This window comes from Nesoenas mayeri (genome assembly GCF_963082525.1).
Source record: "Nesoenas mayeri genome assembly, chromosome: 3".
In the NCBI taxonomy this organism is placed as follows: Eukaryota; Metazoa; Chordata; class Aves; order Columbiformes; family Columbidae; genus Nesoenas; species Nesoenas mayeri.
The window spans coordinates 59,834,148-59,859,448 of NC_137544.1; the positions used below are offsets into that span (position 1 = coordinate 59,834,148).

Here is a 25,301-nt window from a genome sequence, read left to right on the forward strand (position 1 = left end):
ATTGTGTTGATCTGTGACCTCCACCCCCTCTTTTCTCATGCAAGGAATGAACAGCTAATGCTGACGTGCAAAATTATCACTGCAGGGTATCTGACCCTGTGGTTTATTGATAGGCTTAAGCCCATGTAACTGTGGGCTGCACTCAAAGCAGTAGTCCCTGCTGCTGTCCCCTCCACCCTTATTTTCCCAGACTCTCCCTCATTTCTTTAGTGTTTGGGCAGCTATCAGATGAGTTAGATCAGATAGCTGATTAAAATGAAAATTAATCATTTGTATTTGTAGGTTGATTTTAGTTGGATCAGTTCACTGATCTGACTTACCCTGCATTGAAAGATCTCTACAGCTGATAAAAAGGAAACGCTAGGAATACATGCCCAAAGGTGTGGGGGATAGGAGGAGATGGTGTGTCCTATGGATAAACTGGCTTAATAAATGTGAAACCGCATACCATATTAACCCTTTCTTAGACATTAATATGCATGCCCATTTTTCTCTCTTAAACTAAAACTCTGCACTTTTTAGGAATGCTAGTGATGGAAGGTCACTATATGCTTCACTACAGGTTTCCTCTGTCAATTCATCAATTTCATGCTTCGATTGACCGGAGAGTTTAGTCTTCTAGCACAGTCATTATAATTTATCATTCACAGTAAAAGATGAAGAGCACACTATAAAACTAGAAAGTCTTTAAGTTCAAATAGCAAACCCAATTTATTATTTAAGAATAAGATTTCCTGAGAGTGTGTATATATATCTATACATATATCTATTCATATATATGTATAGATATATATATATGTACAAAATATGTAGTAGTTTCTCATACTATGAGAGCATAAAGGTATTTCTCCCAGGTAATTTCATGTAGAACACCAGGGACTTTTGATTTTCTGCGTGGCAAGGTAAGAAAAGGAACCCATGAAATTAAGGAAAAATCATTTAGACGTGCCTTTCTAGAAGAGAATGTTAAGGTGCGTCTTACTGAAACTGACAGGAATAAGACTCTTCTCAGTTTCACCCAGTGAAAGGACAAGAGGGAATGGGCACAAAATAAAATACAGGAAAATCTGTCTAAAATTAAGAAAAAAAATTCTTTTACTTTGAGAGTGAATCAACTTTTGAACATGTTGCTCACAGAAGTTGTAGACTCTCCATCCTCTAAGATTTTCAAAACCCAACTGGACAAAGTCCTGAGTAACATGCTGTCCTGCTTTGATTATTGGGGTTGGACTGGACTCTCTTCAGCCTCAATGACTCAAGTGATTCTGTGATGCCCTTATTTTTTGTTGTAGTTTATTATTAAAGAATCATGTTCACAACTATTGAAAATGAGAAAATCATCAAAAACTAAGTTATAAACATCTCACTGCCAGCTTAATATACCATAATAGGTACATTATTGCATATTTCAGTATTTATGGTGACAATCTCCATTCCATTTTATCATCAAAATGCTTCTCCCAAGGTTTTAAAAACAAGAAAGTAACACACAAAGGAATGTTACAAGTTCAAAGCTATTTTCAAGTCCAGATTGCATTTTTAAAAGTGAATGCAATATTTAGGGAATAAGCATCTTTCTCCTTCACGCCACCTTAAGCTCCCAAGTATTCGAGTGAATTTTGGATATTCTAAAAGACTTACTTAATATCACACAAAAGGTCTGCAATATAGCAGTGTTTTGAAACCATTTCCTAACTCTAATATTGCTATCCTTGATTATTAGGACATCTTTCTTCTCCACAACTATACATTTGATAGTTTTATAGAACTTTATTTCCCCAAGTAAACTTTAAAACAAAAAGGAAACACACACCTGGCACCAAAAAAATCTACTTACATTCTGAGATCCATGATTCTGAGGTTACTGTCTTTGGCATGGATTAATAAATGCCTTCCATTTGGATGCACCTCCAAATGATTTATTGGTATTCCGTTAATATCATTTTCTTTTATTTCCTACAAAAAGAAAGAAAACAAAGTAAAAAAAATATAACTTTGTATCTTAAAACTCATGTTTTTATGTATTATTATTCATTTTTCTCTTGCATTACTCTTTTTCCACCCACTTCATTCTATGCTATTAAGGGAAAAGTATGTTCCGATATTAAGGCATTACAACCTAGGCAATCAGCTTTTCACAACCACAGGGCAGATTCTACTGTGAGTCTGAACTTCTGAAACATAGTTGATGACAGAAATGCTGACCGAACATTAGGCCTCTGAGGTATGAACAAAGGTGATTTGTAAAGCCTGTGGTCTATCTTACTGTTGTCTCTAGAGAACAAAACTAATGTATTAACATTTATCTGTTAATAAAATGCTATTAAACCTCAAGTATTTTCATGTTTTATATACAAAACAATGAAGCTGCAAAACAATTCAAAAATTTTAAGTCAGTGAATTACAGTATTTTCTATCAGCTCTTTTGTGCTGTTATTTAAAGGAAATACACCTTTTCAGTTAAACAAAAGTTGATAAATAAAAAAAATGAATTGAAATCAAATTATTAGATTTGGAACAGTTCACATAGAAATTACAATGCTAGTTTAAGAAACCTGTGTACCTTATTAATCCTCCAGTGTTGAAACAGGTGTTGACTTCCTTTGACAGACGTATCCCAAACTATTATCAGTCCTGAACTATCCCCTGAGAACATGTGGAGCCCTGTGAAATAATATCTTATAAGCAGAAGAATACCACACAAAAGAACAAATACAGAAAAGGATGTATGAACAAGATGCAACTTTTTTCTCTTATTTTTGTAAATAGGTGAACACCAATTCTTTCCTCTCTTTTGCTATGATATACTCATTGCAAATACATCTTGCTCATACTGCATGACATAAGTTGATACCATAAATTTGGATTCAGCACAAAAGTCAGATACTGGGGTGCTGAATATTTTTTTTCCATTTTTACTCATATTCTAGAACCTGCAAAAAATGAGCATTTATAGCTCAATGAGTTTCACATGAAAGCCTAATGCTTACCTACCTATACATTCTCTGAGAGCACCTTCAACAAGGAACAAATACTGTTTTCCAACAGTTCTTAAATTAAGCACAAATACTTATTCTTTATAAAAATGCAACTCTTACCTCTTTGTAGTACCTACTCCAGTGAGTACCTCCAAATAATTACTAATGATGTCACTAATACCAGGAAAAGTTGAACACTTCCAAGTATTTTATTCACCCACCTTTAACTCTTCCTGCCTTCCACTAGTACATCTCAGTACATCTCTCACTCTCAGCTGTTAATCTATCAGCTACCATAACTCACAATGGTCAAATCTCTGTCCTTTTCTCCCGGTTTTTCATATGCTCTGTCAATGTTGAAAAGTTCATCACCTTCCCGCTACTTCAGTCTAGCATTAAAATTCTCACAATCTAACTACTGCTACCTTGTTTTCTTTATCTTCATAATGGGTTGATAACTTTGAATGACAACATGGTGGAGCTGGTTTTGCTACTGTTCTGAGCATGCAATCTCCTGTTCTTAAGTTCTGTTCTGGGAGTTCTCTAGAAGTTTGTTTCAGATTTCCTGCTTCTGGTTTCCAGTTAATACATAATTTTCCCACCTCAAAGAATTCTAGCCAAACTTACCTCTCTACACTAACGATTAGGCTTTCCATCTGCATCTTAATGCATTTGTCTCTTCTGAACAGTAGCATCTGGGCTTTATGTTCTGCTAATTTTTGCTGCAATATTTGCAAAATATTAGCTAGCTAGTAACTGCTAGTTATAGGGACAATGAAAACTAAAATGTGACCAAAATTTGCCCAGTCATCATTGCCTGATCACTACACACTTGTGTGCCTGCCCTTTCTACACTTAGCTTTTCTGATTACTCTCAATTTATACCAGGGACTATGTGTCCCTTTGTTTTTATCCAAACAAGGCATCATACTAACATTCATTACAAACACAGCTACAACTATTCTATCATAGCATTTCCCACTGCTTCTATGAAATGGAGCAAACTAGTAACACTCAAGTTGGTCTTCACTTGAACAGAGGACTATTTGAAAAGGTAATTCTAAGTACACACCTTCTGCATCAAAACAAAGTGTGTTGATGAAACTTTTGTGACCATCAAGTTCCTGTAGCAGTTGCCCATGGATTTCTTTCACATTTGCATTCCAGATTCTAATCATTGAGTCATAACATCCTGTCACAACCAACGAGTCAGCAATTGGGTGGTACTTTGCAGTATAAACAAATGAAGGATGAGGGAAAACTCTCACTGCAGATGCCGCCTGCATTTCTATTTTCCACATTCTAAAAGAAAAGGATGTTAGGATATATACCGTGTAAAGCAATCACATACACAGGTATAACTGATACAATATTTTGTGCCAGTGAGTTCTGGAGGCAAATGCTTGCAAATCTTAACACCACCTGTTTATGGTACCAATTCATTCCACCTGTATTTAACACTTTAATATGGTACTATCTAAAAAGAATTAAAATGCATTTACTACTTTGCATAGTACTCTGTCTTCAAAGTAAATCCATGAGTACTTACTCATTTAGTGGATATTCTGCACATTTTAAAATACATTTAATGAATTCCATGGAATGGATCGGTTTCTGTCTTTCAGGAGTTATAAACAAATTCTTAAGACCTTCTGGGGTATCACTTTCTTAAAAAAACAGAACAGAAAACCCACAAAGGACCATTTAAATAAATAAATAAAGCCCCAGAAAGTTTTAGAAGAGCAATTACCTACCACACAGTGATTGTGATCTCAAGGATGCTTTCTTCACATAATTTCAGTTCTTACTATTCATCTATTTCCTATCCTTCACCACCCATAACTGTAAGATCATATTTTTCCTAGGAACTGTTTTTTGTTTGATGCTATACATTTTATTATTGAGTCCATAAAGAAGGAAATAGTACCTGGATCATGAAATACAGGTGGGTAGCACAGTTCAGAGAGTGCTCAGTTACAATATGGAATTTAATTGTTTGAATGCCACCCTTCCAGGGGGGATGGCTAATTCTGGTGGCTGCTGAAGAATTCTAAGCTTACTCTTAGGTGAGTTCATTACAAACTTGCAATCCCTTAGAGGAGGGATGTCAAACTCATTTTCACCAGGGGCCACATCAACCTTGTGGTTGCCTTCAAAGGGCTGTAATTTTATGACTGTATAAATGTAGGAGTAGTTAAAAAAAGAAAAAAAAAGAAAAAGGAGTTCGACACCCTTGCCTTAGAGTACAGCAATTAACTTGCAACTTAATGTGCGCAGGTCACAAGGAGTCTACTTCTCATAATTTTATAATTGTTTTGCTCTAACCACATAAAAGTTACTTTATTGCTTACAAATAATGTGGGACTAAAGCTTGGGAAGACTCAAGAGTAAGGTATAAAAATATACATATAAAGAAGGAGTCACATAATTTCTCTTCCTGTTGCCTTAGAACTCAGTCTGAGAGACAATCCGGGTAACCAGCTGATCATGTCTTTAAAGCAATGGGGTGCCTTTTAATTCTCATCCTCCAATTCTACCATGTTTCAATGGCAAAATGCTCCCAATATGAAAGGGGAAAAGAAGAAATTCCTCGCATAACTGAGACTTTTTAAGGAACTTAAGGCAAGGCTTAATAAATACAGGAACTTACAACTCCTGCAGTGACTACACATAGTACACACAGAAAAGGAGGCAGGCCACTACAGTTTCAGCTTGCTGCCACAAACTCAAGAATTGAGGAACAGCTGGGCCTCCTTATAGCTAACATAAATTAGTGAAATTATTTCTATATATCTATAAAAAAAAAATCTTATTTAATCTGCTTCTAGATAAAAAAATAATCACATAGGCTAAGCTCTCAAAATACTTTTTTTATACCTACATACAAGCAGGAAAAAAAAAAGTAAAACAGTTCCACACGTACAATATATCATGTAACAATACTTCTGGCATTTTAATTATGCAAGTGCCTGTAGCACTACTGGGTTGCATAACAGAAACAACAGATAGGGATCTGAAGAGCTAAAAAAAAAAAAAAAAGCTTTATGAAAACCTACAAAGTTGCTTATAATAAAATTGTGCAGTGTCACAGTCACATTTTCATGTTTTTCTACAGTTTTGAGGGTTTTGCTTTTAAACATTGAACAGAGCAGTATTTTAACATTGTGCTGAAGTACACTTCTTAGTTGTAGGGGAAAACGTGTACACATTTGGTCTTGGAAATAATATTACTAAATTTCATTTACAACAACTTGAGTTGAATTATTTAATTAAGTTTCCAAAAACTAAAAAAATTACACATATACGTGCAGTGTGGCCAATTTATACACATAACTTGAACCTTAAATTTTCAATTTTCTGCCTCATGCTCAAATTTGCAAGTTTAATACTGCATTCATAATAAGGCAATTTCTCCAAGGACAGAATATTCCAACTGTCTCTGTGACTTCTTGAAATGGAAAGCCTTTTGGGCTTTTGCTGCACTATAGATTTAGACACTACAGTTTTTGGAAAAGTCTTGGTCTCAAATACACATGTAAGAAGACAATATAGAAAATATGGAATAAGCGATTAGCTCCATCACAATTTTTATAATATTATATAGTAAGTCACACTGCAATCAAATCTTTAATCAAAAAATTATAGCACTGTTTGTAGTAAAACATGAAATTGGACCACTTTCTTTCGTGCTTCTGATGCTATCTGCTAGAACATCATCATCATACTGACCTGACAGTGCCATCAGATGATGCAGTAAGAAGGTATTGATTGTCTCTTGACCAACAAAGATCATACACTATATTAAGGTGACCATAAAACTTTCTCAGGAACTGTCCAGAAGGAATTTCATACACTAGTGAAGTTTAAATAGAAAACCAAAAAATTTTAAGTATTTACAATCAACTATATGCAGCTATTAGTGCAAAGTTTAGTCTAATCTTAGGCTGAGTTTCTGCTAGTGTAAGTCAACTCATTTTCTTTATCTTCCCAGTTTCAGAGAACAAGATAAAACCATTGCTAAATCTGCATGGACAGCATGCATATACTTCCATCTAGTGGTTCATGGATGTCACAAATATCTTAACCCTTAAGAAACAGCCTCCTTGCTTTAAATTATGATAACTAGGTTAGGACTTTTTTTTTGGACAGCTATCTGACCAGTCTTTGAAGTAGGTTAACACAGAGATCATTTTCTGGGACCCTGTAATAAGGAAATCCACACTTACTGTTCCTTGCATTTAAATATTTATTTTGTGTACACTTAAAATACTGTTCTCTCTAAACCTCAAAATTCTTATGCAGGGCTTAAGAACTATGCAGTTGAGCCTACTGTGAGGAAGCAGCCCCAGCTCTGCATAATAGGGAATATTTGTAGTTCCAGCTGAACTGGACCATGAAAGACAGCTGCCTCCAGTAGTCTGTCTGGACTTGGCAGTATTCAAGGTATCTAACTTTCAGGACAGGTTAGGAGGCTAGAAAAGTTATTTGACTTAAAAACTTATTATCAGAAAATATGTTCCTTCTGCAAACTGATTTAGTATATCCATTAGACTTCTGCGCAGAAATACTGTGATTTCATACTACTAAATTGTTTATACATTACCATGTATGACAAGCCGGTTCCAGCCCTATTAACACAGAAATACCATCTTCCTCAATGCTCTTTAATGCACAGAACAATTTACAAAACACAGTTACAAAACAAACCCTCTAATAAACCACAATTTATAAATACATCTTTTGCCCTTTAACTGCAAACTATATGAGTCAGAAGAAAAAAACCTGAATCATATTTTAAACTTACAAACAATGGGATAGTCGTTCCTTCCTGCACATGCTGCTGCCAGTGTTTTCCCATCATGAGAGAAACGAATACAGAAACAGCCCAGATCTCCACCTCGCAGTGAAAACAGATGCTTGTTGGGTATGCGGCAAGCCTAGCTTTTCAGGTAAAAATTGAGATTACACAGCTATGAATATTAACTACCCAGTGCTTAAAAAAAATTCTTAGTTCTTATCATGCATAAATTTTAAAAAGCTATTAACATCTTAAGGGAATTTAAAATAAAAATTCAGGCTTATAAACAGACATTCCTGCTGCATAACTTAGGCCACATCTAGTTTGTGTATATTATGTCTCATTATTACAGACGACTAGAAAGTTTCAAAAACTGAAGAAAATTTAAAACTGAAATAATTTCTTTAATCTTAAGAAGTGCTTAATCATGACCTCCATCAATAATATAAGCTGTAGAGTTGGACTGCAAGTCAAGCTTGTTGAAGGAGTTTAAGCACAACTTTTAGTACCTTAATGATTGCAGTATGAACTCAGAAGTCTAGCTACAGGTACTCAAACATTTGGTCTACCAAATCACCTTAAGCATTCCTCTCCTGTGTTTCAAAGTCCTGATTTTTTTAAATATAACTGGAGATATAATATTTCAAAAAATTGCACAAGTATTTTAGTCTCCTCCTTCTCCAAAAGTATTTCTTCTTTTTCACCCAAGGGCTTTTTCTCCAGAACTAAATTCCAAGTTTAAGGGGAATTAAAATATCCAGGTAGTTATTTGATTATTTAACCTAAACCTGATTTACCTTTATGAACAAAAAATGAGTATGAACAGATTCATATGCATTTAAAAGTATATAGATTTACTTATGAAATAACTGAATATAGACTGTTCAGAATACAGTTAAAGACATCTTGTTAGAAACTATATATGCAATTAAGCCTTCTTACACTTTTTAACCTCCCTGAAATAAAACATTACAATGTTGAATCAATAATTCAACTCAAAACAAACTTATTTTATTCACAGGTCAAGTAGCTACAATTCACATATAAAACTAATTTCGTATTTAATTAATATATAAAATAATTCAAAATTCTATAGAACATTTTGGAAAAATAACATTATCTATCTATATTGATAGAGACAGATATAAATATATTGTGATTCTTTAAAAATATAATTCAGCTTGAAAGGTAAAACAATATTTGAATGTATAAAAAGGAAAAAATAATTTTGAGCAATTATTAATTTTCAAACAAGCATATCTGGTTTAATATTCTTTGGCCAACAGATATGCCACATCATACTAACCTCACTGAAACTTTTTCACAAAACAGCACATCACAAAATACATCATTGTTGCTACTAAAGCTCTTCAATATGTACATGGACTAGTCCAAGAATAAATGAGCTGCCAAATTTTATTTGTATGATGGCATGCAAATATTCTTAAGATCATATTCCTCTGGATTTTGATTACACACTTATTTTCAGGATGGCAACTTTCTGAAAAGTAACAAACATTAACATAGCAAAAATGGCAGGATACCTAAAAGGTGTATGTAAGAAAATTTCCATTGTAAAAACAGATTCATATGTTCTTTACTGTTTTATTATTATTAGCAAAAATTACTGGGACATAAAATAAGTCCATGTATATTTAAATGTTCTTTTTGAAAGTATCAGTGTAAGGACTACAGTATGTAATCAAAATGAAAAGCAACATTCTTTGTTAACAAATCTTATGTTATTTAAATTTTTATAGAACCATGAACTCATGCTAATGCCATTCTACAGAAAAATATGAAATTGCATGGACATTCTAGATATACTTGCAAAAATATTCCCTTTTTATGATTGTTAATTTCCATTAGCTACAGGGATCTAGGAGTTAGGATGAAGTCAGCAAGAACCTTCTTAATAGGGTTCTTGAATGAAAAAGCTCCTTCAATTCTGTTATACAGTAAAAACAACTTTAACTAAGGAAAATAAAAACAAACAAAACACAAAATAACAGCAAAAAACAGAAAACATATTTCCAATCAAGATAAATCTGAGAACATGTTTGTTTCCTGTCTTACTTCCACTAGCTGAATAGCCCTAACTTTTTCAAATTCCTAGAGAATTCTAGAGATAAACTACCTGAATGTTCTGGGAAAAAATGGTTAAATCAACCACATTTGGTAAGACACTAAGCATCTTCTACTACTTCTTAGATTTCCTTATGTTTTTTATTTAGTTTATTTTTTTTTTTTTAAACTTGCTCTAATGAATGATTTGCTTCCTAATACTTATTATAAAATACTTCACCTGTCCGGGCAATCTTGTCCATTTAAATGGCTCCTTTTTCTCCTCTGGAAGAAGTTCACAAGATTTTTTAGATTCTTCTCTCTCGAGCTCACCCAGTGTTACACTACCTTGTTCCTGCTGAACAGCTATTATGGAGCGGAAAGAAGGAGCAACCTTAAGGAAAAACAAAACTAAGCATCAGGAAAAAATGTTTTAAAAATCAAAATCAATATTTTTAAAGATCAAAAAGCACTTTTAACTTCAAAGGCTTTGCATTTTTACATCTGAAAAATAAAGAGATTGGAAAAAGTTTAATACAAGAAAACTGACTAGCAAAAATTGCTTTTAAATTAACCAGTGAGACAGAAAATAAGCTGAGCTTCCAAAGTTGTGTCAGTTGGATGGTATGAAAGATTCTTCAAATAATCAATACTTTTCTATTCTTATTAACTATCCAGGTCACTGAAAATGAGTATCACTCTACTACCTGGTAAAAGTGTTGCACTAACAAAAAATCACTTCAGCATGTTTCAGCGACATAAACCTACCATCTTCAAATCAAGATACAGCTTCACCAATGAAATCCATTCATAACACCAAAATATATTATCAGTGTTGTGTATTAAATAAACTATGTTCAAGAGTTGCAAAGGAAAAAGGAGAACTGATCACATTTGTGACTTTAATTGTAGGTAAAGCATATATAATTTCCAAACTTCTGTTTTCTTCCAGGCTGACAGTCACCAGGTATCCACTTCAGGGTCATTAACTCTCTAGGTTCCTCCAATCAAAAAAATGGAGGTTGGACAACTACTGTGCAAGTAGAAACCATTTAAGAGCTTAAATCAGTTGCTCACACGTAGATGTCTACTTCCATGCAAGATGCTCTGTTTTATCTGAGACATCCATTTGCATAACTACCAGTTCACGCAGGAGGTATGGGAGATGTGGGCCTTTCTGCAGAAGACTAGGCAGGATCTGGAACACATCTTAAAGAGAAGCAGAAGTACACGCACAGAAAACTGTATCATGCCATGGCTCGTATCAGGAGTTCAACCCCAACCTTGATACATCTGGTATTTATCAGAACTTGAATGAAATAATATCAGTAGCTAATGGATCCAAGTCAAGCATAGCTCTGAAAGCCTGAACAAATTCATCACATCACTTGAGCTTCATAGAGGCCTGTAAAGTAGGGACAGATGCCACAAAAACATTCAAACCATGGAGAAGATGGGCTTGGAACCCTTCCAGAAAGATGAAGTACAGCCACTCAAGCAAAGCATGCAGAATTCCTAACCACCTCAGCAGCTGCCTGAGCAAGAGATGTCATTCCTCTGCAGATGTCATTCCAGTATACAGATTTTTAAAACTGTCCCAAAAACATATGAAATAATCCCACCGATTACCTTTTTTTAGACCACATCTCATCAGGCTTCCACATATCACCCTTGATCGTATCAACAGTCATCAGAAGACTTAGGACGATTGTAAATACATACGGAAAGCTATGTGGTGGAACAATATTGTACTCGCATTGTAGAAAAATAAAAACTGTATTTATCTTGAATGCACATCTCAGCACCTACCACTGTAAGCTGGCTTTAAAAGTTTTCATCTGAGAAAAAAATACAGGTCATCATAGCTTGAGGGTGCAGGGAATCAGAGTTAAGTGACTTCCATCTTCTCTTACTTACAGAATTTATACACCTGCATGAGCCCCATGACTTAAAATGGCATTTCTCCCAATGAGAAGGAATATCAATATTCAACAAAATTTTCTGACTCTCAGTGGCAAAATATGCAGTTGAATATGGGAAAGTACACCTATTTTTCACAGATATTAAAGGTTGAGTTTGGAACACATATCTTAAGATGCAAAGTTCTTTATTGTAGCTAGTTATATGCTAGCTATTTCATATACTGCATATAAGTATAGCTTTTAAATACACGCATACAAACACACACACTTTAGCTAGTTACTAGTTCTTACAGAAAAGTCTGTATATTTGTACATATATTTATATATCGAACTTACATGATCTGGTAGTTTTATGCCTCTTACAGTTACATATAAAGTTGATGGGTAACGATTTCTAGGACATTTTGCCCACCAGTCATAAATCTCAACAGTATTTGAATGTGACTTGGTCCTTGGAGGTGGGTAATATAATTGCAGACGGAGTTTTCCATCAACATTTAGAACTCCATTTGCACCTACAAGCTGGAAGGGTGATTAAAAACAAGAAAAAATATCTTATGTTAACACAAAAGTAATAAAAATCATTGATGTTTTCTAGTATCTTAAAAAACTACAGCGTAAACTCTGAAGTGCATTTCCCATTGGGTAAACATACTATCCCTAGAAGTGGTAATGAAGTAAGCATGTAATAAACACCCCCAGGAATTAATCACTAAGATTAAAGCTTAGATGGCAGCTTAGTTTTGAATCATGCTTCATAAACACAACAGTACTATCCTGTATGCGGGAAGACCTCTGCAGTATCACCTTTTAAAAAATTATTATTATTATTATTACTACTACTACGACTACTTCTTGCTGGATTCACCCAAATCTCAAAGGACTGCCAGTCCTCTTCCAAATCTGCCCCCTTTAAATGCTGCAGCAAAGGGTGTTGGTAAGGCTTTTACTCAGAAGATACGGCAAAGCAACAATCTTTTCAATTTCAGGGTGAAACAAGGTTCTTTCTATTGAGCTAAAAAACAAGGTAGAAATTAGTGCTTGTATTTTTCATTCTGTGTGTACCTACTGCCATTAATATTTACCACTGTTTACTTGGACATTTCTACTTTGACTGATACAGACGAAAGGATAATGCAGACAGATGCAGTAGGAATGAAGAACAGGCCACAATTTTATTTGCATTTATGAGCTGGAAAGTCACCCTTCCTTTGTTCAAGAATAGGCTGTGCTGAATGCCTGGATGCACAGCTCACGCCAGCTATACACCAGACATGGGACAGCAGACCTCCCATTCCTGTAGATGAATCTTGGGAAGAGCTGAAAAGAAACTTAATATGGAATCATACGAAGGTCCCTCTCCCTTCCCCCAAACTTGCAGTCCATTATTCTCTCCTGTATTTCTCATGTTGTGGACTGATCAATGGCCGTCAAGATCTAATATCCACAGTGGTAGGTGTATATGAACAATGCTCAGGCAAATTAAAACACGTTAATACCTTGTCAGCTCTCAAAGGCCAAATTGGCACATTCAAGTCTCTCCTTAAAGGGTAAAAAGGCACATGACATGCAGGCTAAATTACCTGTATCTCATTGGTGAAGCATTTCAAACTCTGTAACTAAAAATGACAGGCATGTTATAATTAGGCTGGAGGTCTTTTCAAAGACCAAAAATGCCACTAGAATACAGAAGAGCTGAGGTACAGAACTTAGTGGATTTTTCATTTTCTTTGCAGAAACAATATAATGAACATATAAAACTCTCAAAGAAAATCTCCTTTCATAACTATGAACAAAAGAAGTTCTTACACATTGTATACCTTCACAAAAACCACGTGTTCTTTAATGCAAGTTTGTTACTGTGAATTTTATGGGGCAAAGAAAGAGGGAAAGGAGAGAACAGTCAAGCAAGCAAGGATTTGCTTTTTCCATATCTGTTGCCTGAAAACATTAAAAAATGTTTTCCTACTTTTCAGAATTAGGGGTTTTAAAATAACCAAATAAAAAGATTTTTAAATTTTGTTTCTTCATTTTAATACTTAATATTTACAATACCTTTAGAAATGCCCAACAGATTTTTCGGAAACCACGTTCCTGAACCTGTACATCAGAGTTGGCTTTCACTTCATCCATACTTAGAAAATCAAGGATCTGAAAGTATTGGTAGGAATATAAATACATTTCTAATGGAATATGAGAAAATACGCTAGATGTGATTTGCTAAGTTAATGCTACAGAATCTTTCTTCACAGATATTGAAATACTTAAGCTCAAAATCATGTTGAATGCATAACTTACATTTTTTTCTTTAAACAAAATTGTATTGGAGGACAAACATAATTACTTTGTGAAGAATGGGAGAAGTAGATGTCTGAAATGTTAATGGAAAACAATGTAATAGCTTGCTCACTGGTACAAGCAAAAAGAAGTGTTGCTACAAGCAGGGAAAGCCGATCTTTGAGTTTATGATACCTATTTCCAGATTTCAAGAATGTGGAAAAGGAGAAAGTTATATTCTTTATACATGCTACAATCTCTCCTGATCTGCAATGGTCTTATCAGCCTTTCCCAGAAGTTTGATAGTTGATTTAACAAGAAAGCTTTGTCCTCCTTACTATGATCAAAACATGGAATTTTTGATATAATAATGTTTATTAGTACTAGCAATCACCAATACCACTTTTTGGTATCTCCACTTAATTCTGTATCTTAAGGCTAGGCAATTAACCAAATATAACTGAAATAAAACACCTGAATCAGTCAAATATATAAGGTTGAAGAAACAAACAGAAATTCATAACATGAATAAATTTTATGCAAAATATTTAACCTTACCTCAAAAAACAGGATTACCCGAGGGCTTTCTTCAGTATTTTCAATAAAATAGCTAAAGCGCTCATTAAATATGACTTGCTCCTCCCACTCTGGAACTGTTGATTTAGACAGTCTGAAGTCATATGGTTGTGTCATAATAGGAAGAATGTGCTCTATTTGTTCTTGTTCATAATAAGATGAAACTTTCCTCTCACTGAAAATTTCCAAACAGTTAGAATTGTTATAGTGCCTTAAATACACCTCAAACAAAACAGTATTTTCAATTACTGAAAGCAAATCCTAACGATCAAAGTATAATGATGATCATGGTAGAGTCTAACGATGAAACACTTAAAATTTGATTTTCAGGAAAATTATGCATAATGACAGTGGAAACCACTAACTGAAGTGATTAGAAATATGAAAACCTAAACTTCATTTTTGGATTTTAAAAGGTGGGGTTTTTTTATAAAAAAGGCAGATGCTATTTATGCCACAAGAGTTTTGCTTACTTATTCTAATCTTGGCTTTTACATATTTTTGAGAGTTAGGAACTTTTCTCTCTGCAAAGAATACAGAATGAACTGTGCTGTAAATACGGTGACCTCAAAACAATACAGCAGTGCAAAGTGTTTAAAAGTGCCAAAAAGAAAAGCAAAATACCACCATAGTTTACTATAGGTGTATACATGCATTATGATAGATGTATTGATGAGTGACCTCACAAGCTTAAAATTCAGCATTATTTTCATTTTCAGATTTAATTTTCTAGGGAAGAATCTATGTGTTTATTGTAATCACTGAGAAAATAAACAATTTATCAAAAGTCACCTATGATCCTTCTTGACATACAAGCCAGTTATCTGATCAACAACATGGATTTTAACCATGGGATGAGATACCAGGAGATCAGTTTTAAGTCGATCAGACCGATGGATATAAACTCCCAACACAAGATCATCCTCAAAACCAAATTTAGACTGAGTGAAAATTTCCGAAGTCTTCATTTCCTCATCATTTTCTGCAGCAACTTCTGTGTTTTCTTCTGGAAATGGGAATAAAGTAAACAGAGGTTACTATGTTCCACTAGTGACAATTTAAGGCAGTAAAAATGCTCAGTATTTTCTTAGTAATCAATAGTAAAGTGATAATACCTAATGTGTTGTGTAAGTAATAGGTTAAAATAATAAAATTTGAAGCATTTTAAACATGTATGAACATACATATAGATATATATCAATATAACCTATTCATCTTAACAAATACTTTTATTTAAAATCAGAGTTCTTCCTCTTGATTGACACAGGTCCTTCTGTGCCACAATGGCATAAAATCCATTACAGTTCAATATCCTCATCTGGACTACAGCCTATAGTTAGCTTTTGTTTGGTTGTTTTTTTAAGGAAAGTGTAAAAAACAAGGTAAGAAGAAACTGATGCTTTCTCTACATGCATTTTCTCTGAATCTACTGAACCTCGTTTTCAGAACTTTACAAGTTACAGTGAGACCACCATACTTGATATCAAAAGACACACTCTTCCACAATTTGTGTGACCTCCATTTTTAAATTAATTTCTTATTTTGGCCTCCAAATAATTATCTGCTTTGACTATGCATTGCATGAAAAACTATTCCTTATGTTTGAATTCAGTATGAGGCTAAAACAGTGATGATACTTCATTGATGGCATAAAATAAATAAAAATTATAAAATTATAAAAAATATAATTATAACATGTATCTAATACACTGTAAAGGTGGTATATATAATATTGTTATATCGTGCTTTTAAAAACCCACTTTTAAACTATTTCTCAATTCTAAAACTATTTACATTAAAAGAATTCTCAAGATTTTACAGGGTGTTTCAAAAGGTGGACCCAATTTCCACTACGACACAATTACACCTTTTGAAATACCCTGTAGATTGATACATCAAATTAACTTCCTTACAAATAAGTGTCAGAATTGGAAGAACAAAAATAGCATTAAGTAACTAAAATGTAAGTTACTTCAGCTCAATAATTTCTGTGTTACTACTATGGACAAACATTACTATAGCAGCACAAAAAAACCCAAACAAAACCAAAACAAAAACTCAGATAAGGCATCAAAGCAGCACATTTTGTTGGCAGACCTTTTCTGGTTTTCTTTTTAACCTTCTTTGCTTTAGGTTTCCGTTTTTCCACACTTTCCTCCAGTTTCTGTCCTTCTGATGTAAATACTCTTTCCAATGACTGATTTTCATTGCCACCCTCTGCTGGATGATGCTGTAGCTCAGAAAGGGACATTGCACTGCAAGGTAATGGATTACCATCAGCAATTGCATTCTACTGCATATCTGGATGCAATTGCTCATTACCATTATTAATCCACTTGAAATTGCCTCTTTAGTTCTGCAGTTCATCATCTGTGCATCTAGAAAATGCAACACACCCCTCCAGCATTAGTGTCTTGCCTTAATTATTCCTCTCCCTTTCTCTTACTCCTAATTTCCAGCTGATTGAATAACCATTCATATGAATAGGGCTAAGCTAATACTGTTCTGCTGGATTGGGTCCGTTAGTCATCATTAATATAACATGCACAAAATTATCTTAATTAAGTTTCACAGAAAATAAAAATCTGCTAGTAACAGGATATTTTTTAAAAAAAGTTAAACAGAATCTGTGAGTTAAATATTACTTGTGACAGCATTTTGAAAAAAGTATTTAGTAATATTTTTTCATAACAAAGTCACCCAGTTCACCACTTAGAAAATATGAACAGTTTATGAGAAAGCTTCTATGTATCTTAAAAGAAAATGAAACACTTTGCTTAAGATTCACAGACGCACAGTATGTTTATCATGGTACCTTGTTTCAGCTTCATTTAAAACTGGTATTTCTTTCTTCTTTTTCTTCTTTTCGCCCACTTCATTGTTCAATACAACTTCATGGCTTTGAACACTGGAAGTAAATTCAGACATCTGTTCTTTAAGTTTTGTTCTTATTTTCTTTTTAATTGCATTTGCCTCATCCTCAGCCACATGCAACTGATAGGCTCGAATTAGCTCTTCTTCCTCTTCTAATTCAGTCACATTTCTCGCTTCAGTCAAGGAATTTTTCATCTTTCTGTCACCTTCTTGATGAAGTACATCTGTTTCTGATTTACTTTTTGTTTTCTTCTTTGGAATATCATTAATTTTTTTCTCAAAACTCTCCAATTTAGCCTCATGTAAATTTTCCTCCTCATTAAATTGTTCTTGTAAAAATGATTGCTTTTTCTTCTTGTTAGACTTTGGTTTGTTGTTCTCCTCTCCACTAACAATATCATTGTTTATTTTTTCTGCAATTGAGGCTTTCTCTCTCACTTTATTTTTTGTAAATCGGGGACTCTCTTCTTGAGGATTATATGTGTTGTTTATAATGGCTTCATCATTCACACTTTCTTTAGCTAGATCAATATTACTTCTAAAGGTGTCAAGCTATAAATGAAAAAAACATAAAACATACTTGTACTAAAAATTACGTTCTAAGGATACACATAGCACTTTATGTTATTTCTTCAGCAACATCACACAAAATAAAACTAAATCAAAGATCTAGTTATTTTCCTATTTAAAATTAAGAAGTGACAGACTGAAAGGCAATAGAACATTCACACTGAAAAAAACCTCAAACCACTTTGTGTTTGGGCACTTTATCTCCAATTTTGTTTCAGTATTTTTTAAATGACTTTTATGTATGTCTGGTAAAAAAAAAAGAAAACAGCAAATCTACTCCATAAGCAGATGCCAATTGCTGTAGACTATGGAAGACTTGAAGATTACATGCAGCACAAAATTGAATATTTTCATCCATTTAGAATGCAAGTTAGAGACAGGCTTCAGGCTCAGTTGTTTGCAGTCTCTTTTACTGAAAGTTGTTTGCCAAAGTCTGACAATTAAATTATATTAAAAAGTGCTAAAACTGAAAAACAGATTTCCATTAAGACTTTTTTTTAATAGAAAATTGAACAAACAAACAAACAAACCAACCCCAACACATTATTCTTAGTGGAATGATAAGAGCTGATCTAAAGACCAGTCTAGTAAAAACAGCTAAGATAAATTTCAGCTCATGCTTTTGTCTGTGCACTCCTTCTGCCAATTTTTGGTGGTTTTAGAAAACATACTGTAAACTTAACTCCCTCCTTCAGGGTTCTATTCCTGGTTACTAAAAATGACAATGCCCCATCCCTGGAAACATTCAAGGCCAGGCTGGACAGGGCTATGAGCAGCCTGATCTAGTTGAAGATGTCCCTGCTCATTGCAGGGGACTGGACTAGATGACCTTTGAAGGTTCCTTCCAACCCAAACCATACTATGGTTCTGTCATAACTCCAAACAACACTGCACGTAACTAAGGCCTAATTCTGTAACAAGCTCAACACACAGATCTCTGTTCCTTTAGCTTACAGGAGACTGAGGGGCGGCATCATGAATGTTTACAAATATATAAAGGGTGAGTGTCACGAGGACGGAGCTAAGCTCTTCTCAGTGACAACCAACAGTAGGACAAGGGACAATGGGTTCAAACTGGAGCACAAGAGGTTCCACTTAAATTTGAGAAGAAATTTCTTCTCGGTAAGGGTAACGGAACACTGGAATAGGCTGCCCAGGGGGGCTGTGGAGTCTCCTACTCTGGAGACATTCAAAACCTGCCTGGACGCCTTCCTGTGTAACCTCATCTAGGTGTTCCTGCTCCAGCAAGGAGATTGGACTTGATGATCTTTCGAGGTCCCTTCCAATCCCTAACATTCTGTGATTCTGTAATGGAACTTCTATAAAGTCTCTGAGGTTCACTTACTCTGTTGTCTCACATACAACCTTCTGGAGTCTCCACATGAAACATTAGAAAGTATGTTAAACACAAAGAAAGCAAATAAAAATAAGTTGGAGAAAATATAAGTATCTGTATACAACCTTTATTTTGCCAAGACCATCTTCCTCCCTCAATAAATAGTTATCATCCCTTCTAGCTGGGACACTTCTCCCAGTTACAGAATCATGTTTGCCTCAAATGTACAAGCCCATTAGAACTAAAATCAGAGAATGAAGTTGCAATGGCAAGCATGCTTTGGAGGATGGATCCTGACTTAAAAATGCCCCCCTGCAAGAATAATATTCCATGACTAGAAAGAAGAGGGGGAGAGAAATCAAGATATTTTATTATTTGTACAAGAAAATTGTCAAATAAAAGCAGTGTGACAACAAGAATACACAGTTTAACACAGAAATAAAAGCTGATGCCTGAAACTAGAGACAAAGCTTCAAATGCACTGACTGACTAATGCTACATATTCAATAACACTGTCCTAATAATGTATGAGTTTAAAAAGAAAGCATCTAGAATTTCATGCAAGTATACTTATCTAATACATCAGAGAAATCTGAAAACATTCATGTATTTTTTCAGTAGAAATCTTTATTTTTAGCATTCTGTGCCTAAAAATAGTTTAAACAATCTCAAAATCAAATAATGAAGAAACCTGTCTTTGTACCTTCATCTTTTACTTGCTTAAATAGATATCCTCTTTATTCATAAGTCAATGTTTTAAGAGAATGTGGAAGAATTCATATAAATAACTTGAATTACAGAACAGAGTAAGTGGAATAAAAAAAATAAAGCAACAAGCTTTGTATAAACTAATAATAATAATGCTTTCTAATGTATTGTCCACTTCTTTATCTGCATTTCTGTGAATAGGTTTAACTGCAGAGTGTAATGAATGCAGGTTAAAACACACTTGCAATTAAGAACTGACAGTGACCAATAGTGACCAATCAATGAGTCATTGATTTTTGCCTTTGATAGAACATCAATCCATTAAGCCCAAGAAGTAGAATAATTTGAGAAATCCTAAACAAAAAGCCCTCATCTTTCACTTGTTCAAGAGTTCCTAAAATAACCCTGATATTCAAGAATCATTTCCTAAAAGAAACCCAGCTGTTGCAAAACCATACTTGAAATATTTACTAGAACTTGTTATTTATTATGCCTACAAACAAAAACATACAGCCGTAAATACGTGCCATGAATATTAGCAGCACACAGTCACTTAACTATAGCAAATTTACTTGGGAAAAAAAAAATAAAAATACAGAATGTCCTCAAAACTAAAAACCCCCACAATCTCAAACTACAGCAGATTCCAAGAACATTAGTAGATACTTCAGGAAGCATAAAGCTGCTTCAGCAGTTCAAACACAAATTCCTCAGATATATAGCCTGTATGATCTTAATTCAAGACACTTTTTCCACATGTTGTAGTTACATAGTGTCATTAAACAGACAGGAAAGATAAAGCAAAAGCCAAGGAGTTCATAAAAGCCATCCGATTAGTTCTCAGGCAGAGGCAGGGGTACCGGTATAGATTCTCTGTCTGAAATGCAGGACTGAGAGATCAACTAAGGGCAATCGTCTCTATATAAACACACTTGAACTCAGGTAGAAAAAGCAGTTAGGCTGGAAAAGCAGCTCAGAGGATAGGCCTGTCCCTGGAGCAACTCCAGAGGGTTACTGACCTGAACCTGACCTCCTCAGCTTAAAGCACTGAACAACTGAGGCGGCTTTTTTCCAGAATAGCTCTGCTGCCACATTGTGACACCAGGGCAGAGGAAGAACTTCCCTAAGAACAGACCCACTTGCATCACTGGCTTGACAGGAGCAAGAGACGGGCAGCAGCCAAGATGTACGCAAGTGGGCTAACACAAGGCTCATACCACAACAAGCCAACCCCAGGGCACATCACTTGCCATTTGTGTTCTAGAGTTGACAGCAGGGACAACGCCTCACCATCTTACACCTTTTGAAAAAGGCTTCTCAAATATGCATGAGTGGAACCTGGAAACACATGAAGTGATTTTGCTCAGGGTATCTGGCAACTCAGATAACCAGCTTTACAGAGGCACCTGAGCTTCCTCCCATACTACAGACACACCTTGAAAAATAAAGAATGCACATTGCCAGTCTACCGAAGAGCAGATACATACTGGCTGTAAAAGACCATTTACTTACAACTGAATTGGTAATGAACATACTTGTGATGGTGGCTAGTTGGGTGGGACATTTAAGAAAATATTAAAGCACTAGGGAACCAATTTTACCACCATTTGTCATATAAAACTGCAAAATGTAAATGCTCAAACCCAGAAGAACTCAATTAACAGATAGGATGGGCTTGGAGAAGTTTCACCAAATTTTAACAGAAAACATTGAGAAAATGTGTAGGTCAAGTATATAATCAACTATTAGCAGTTCTGCTATTATAAATGTAACAAATAAAGGGCTAAAAAACAGTGGAAATCTCAACAATAATTCAGTGCCTGTCAGCTTATGGGAAAAAAATAGGCTATGAAAAAGAGCCTGGGAAAATTCTACAACCTAAAAAGCTCCACAGTTTGTGTTTTACATCTACAACAGAAGCTGAAGTACTGAATTAGTCAGAAAAAAAACTGTAAAACAGCCATCTTACCCAAAAGAATATGAGAATTTTGAAGCCTGGAGAGAGACTCCTATTACCTGCACCCTCACAAAACTGTGGACTCCAACCTATCTTCCAGGGCCTTATGAACAAATAGAAGGAACAGACTCAGTGAAGTAGGAAGTAAAAAGCCTCAAATGGATAAATCTGTTGCAGTCCTACCTTGAATACAAAACCTTAGTTACCAACATGTGCCCATCCCAATATCTCAAGCTGGTCAGACTACAGTCTAGGGAAGAGATTCTTGCCTCCATAAAGGTACCTCGCTTTTCCACTGACGTTTTCTTAGTTACACATCCTCTTTTCTACCATGAAATTTAGATTGAACCAAACAAACTCAATCATTTTCATGCTGACTTTAGACAGATCAATCTACATGGGAAAAATAATCTAGACATCGCCAGGTCTGAGACTTGCATTATTCTAACAACTTATAATAGGAGGCACAACTGATAAAAAACAACAACTAGTGAGTGTTAGCCCTGGAAGTGGTATTAGCAAATTCACTGACTGTGTTCCAATTGCTTGTTTTTTATAGCCATGCCTACAGGCCTCATACCCACTGCACCTGTGGCTACTGAACAACAAAGCAGACCTTTCATTGGCCATAGCTGACATACATCTCCATCTCCATTGCAGGCCCCTCATTCCTGTCAGGTGTGACTTCAAACTCATCCTGCCCTAGTGCCATCATCAGCCTTTCCCCACTGAGGCTGCTTCCCTTTTCTCCAAGTAGACAGGCATCTCCTTCTGTCATTTAAAAACACAGCAACCTCCTGCAGCTGCAGAACTCAGGTTTCAAAGAAACAGTGGACTACGATGGAAAAGCTTTTATTAAACTAAGAAAGACTAGATTCAGTAAAGACACAAGAAAGAAGCAGAGTGGAACATTTCCAGTGGAAATATGCCCTCAACCATGATCTGTTTCTGATCAAACCTGGGAGAACATCCAGGGCAAATGCATGACACAAAGACAACATCACTGATAAATTTCACATTATTTCAAATTATATAAAGTGAAGAAAACTGGAACAAAACCAGCTGCCATCCTCAATCTACCACCTCTTCCCCTCCTACACGCTTTCATTTTTTATGAAGAAATAACTGGTTATTTGCTGAAGCTTTTACAGAAATTCCTACTTGAATGCAACCAGCATGGAAAATACCAACCTGAGCTTTGGCAGCTTTGCCACGCTTTAAGGAAATATTCAAAATGGTCAATATTAGGTTTCAATACACGTTATCCTCGAGTTCTTATTTATTTTTAGTGATTTGATTGATAAAAACCTATTGCTCCAACAAAACCACAGAGTTAGGCTTCCACACTGATCCTAAAAATGCTACTTAATTTGCGTGTATACCACTGACTTTGGATTCAGTTCACTGTGATTTTAAGTGTTTCTAGGTAACTCCAAAACACTAGTGGTTTACATCAGAGACTTCTGAATGGAAATAAATTTTAAAATCAAAATAAGCTTAAAATATTCATGACTCATATGTAGTTCATATAAATATACAATTATGTGCTCAAAATACTTATAATTACAAAGTACAGCTTTAAAAACTCATATTTCATCAAAAAGTAAATCTAACCAAGGCAGAATCTAGTCTTGTATTTACACATATGGCAACAAAAAAAAAAGGCAAATAAACATCCTCTAACTCTCTATGCTGTATTTTAGACATCACGTCGATTCTTTGTACAGACTATTAACTAAGGAATTCAAGGAAGGAAAAAAAAAAAGACACAAATATAAATTTCAAATTGTCAATCTAAAAACAAAATTATGTTTCAGCATAGCAATACTAAGTGTAATATAACTATTCCAAATATATTTAATAAATATAAGTAAAATTCTGATACTATATAAAATGCCACTCCTTTGTCTTAAATGAGTATTAAAGAATGAACATTCATCTCCAGTATCTGGTATGGATGAAATTGTAAGAAAAAAGACTGGAAATATAAAACCTAACAGGAAGAAAATAAAAAAAACCAGAACATTTGTCTATTAAGCAAATTGCGTTCTTTTGAAATTCCAAACATTACAAGTCAATAATCAGTATAAATAGGACTTACAAACATATATCCTTCTGCTCAGGAAAAAAGCTACAATATGAAGTTATGGCTCAGGGGAATCTCTGAGGATCTTTTCATGAGATATGCCACAAACAAAAATGTCACCTAACAATATCTGGGTGACAGAATCATTCCTAATCTGCAAGTCACAAGCTAAGGCCAAAATTATTATCTCTAATATTATTATAAATTCTCAGCAGTTCTCAGTTCACAGAAGTATTACACAGATGTATCTGTATTACACAGATGTAGTACTCTCAAAATTAAATACTTGTACAGCCATAATTCTACTATTCTGTCACTGAAACTCCCACTAAAGTCAATAATGAATTTTAAAATATTAAAGCTTTTCTGAAAAATGTGAATGGAAAAAAAAAAAAAGAACCTGCTAGTACTACTTTCTTTTGCAAGTATTATATTCTACATAATTTTGGTATACCTCCAAATTACAAGGATACATTGCTGGTACACAAACAACAAATTAAAGCCACACCAAAAACAAAGGATATTTGCAGAAATATACATTATACTTTATTTTTTTTTTTTAATGCTTACATCTCCTTTCTACAATACATCTTCCTGATCTTTTTTCCCTTAAGGAAGGCAACGAACCAAAGCTTGCATATGTTCAAACTCACCACAATATTCTCTTGAGAGTGGAACTTCTTTTTCTTCGATTTCTTTGTGTCTGTTAGGCCAGCATGACGTCTGAAGATTTCCTCAAAGCGGACTCTGGTTTTTGCCTTTGCCTCACTTTCAACTGCAAAAAGAATTCTAGAGTATGATTCATTAGCTCAATAATCACCTTTGCTAAAAAAAGTGCATAATCATTCTTTAAAATTGCAAAGGACAAGAGTTATTTTATCAGGGAAAGTTTACCAAGAAACTCAGTTACTATTCAGTTTGGAATTTCCACTGACAACATAAGCCACACAAGGATAACTCGGCAACATTGTACAAACACACTAGGCTATTACTTGCTGCTGAAGTTGGCATAATCTATTCTGTTCTCTGAAGAAAGCACATTTTGAAGAGCACACCCAACAGGATCAGCACAAGACTTGGGCTGGCCCAAGCAGAGGACAGATTACTGTCGTCACTGTTTATGAACAGCAGCACACTAATAATAGAGGTGACACA

General features: G+C 34.7%; 1 protein-coding gene across 2 annotated transcripts in view; it reads right to left on the reverse strand.

Moving 5' to 3' along the window:
* The window catches only part of AHI1 (Abelson helper integration site 1), a 92,567-nt gene that overhangs the window by 61,198 nt on the left and 6,068 nt on the right, over positions 1–25,301 (reverse strand). For both annotated transcript variants that reach the window (XM_080341974.1, XM_080341975.1), the window contains exons 3-15: positions 24,800–24,921; positions 17,431–18,041; positions 16,713–16,870; positions 15,408–15,621; positions 14,598–14,790; positions 13,818–13,913; positions 12,099–12,284; positions 10,082–10,234; positions 7,783–7,915; positions 6,708–6,831; positions 4,051–4,280; positions 2,564–2,664; positions 1,838–1,956 (exon numbers count right to left, since the gene is read on the reverse strand). In XM_080341974.1, the coding sequence (XP_080198100.1) occupies positions 1,838–1,956; positions 2,564–2,664; positions 4,051–4,280; positions 6,708–6,831; positions 7,783–7,915; positions 10,082–10,234; positions 12,099–12,284; positions 13,818–13,913; positions 14,598–14,790; positions 15,408–15,621; positions 16,713–16,870; positions 17,431–18,041; positions 24,800–24,921 (2,440 nt within the window). The remainder of the gene's footprint in view (positions 1–1,837; positions 1,957–2,563; positions 2,665–4,050; positions 4,281–6,707; positions 6,832–7,782; positions 7,916–10,081; positions 10,235–12,098; positions 12,285–13,817; positions 13,914–14,597; positions 14,791–15,407; positions 15,622–16,712; positions 16,871–17,430; positions 18,042–24,799; positions 24,922–25,301) is intronic.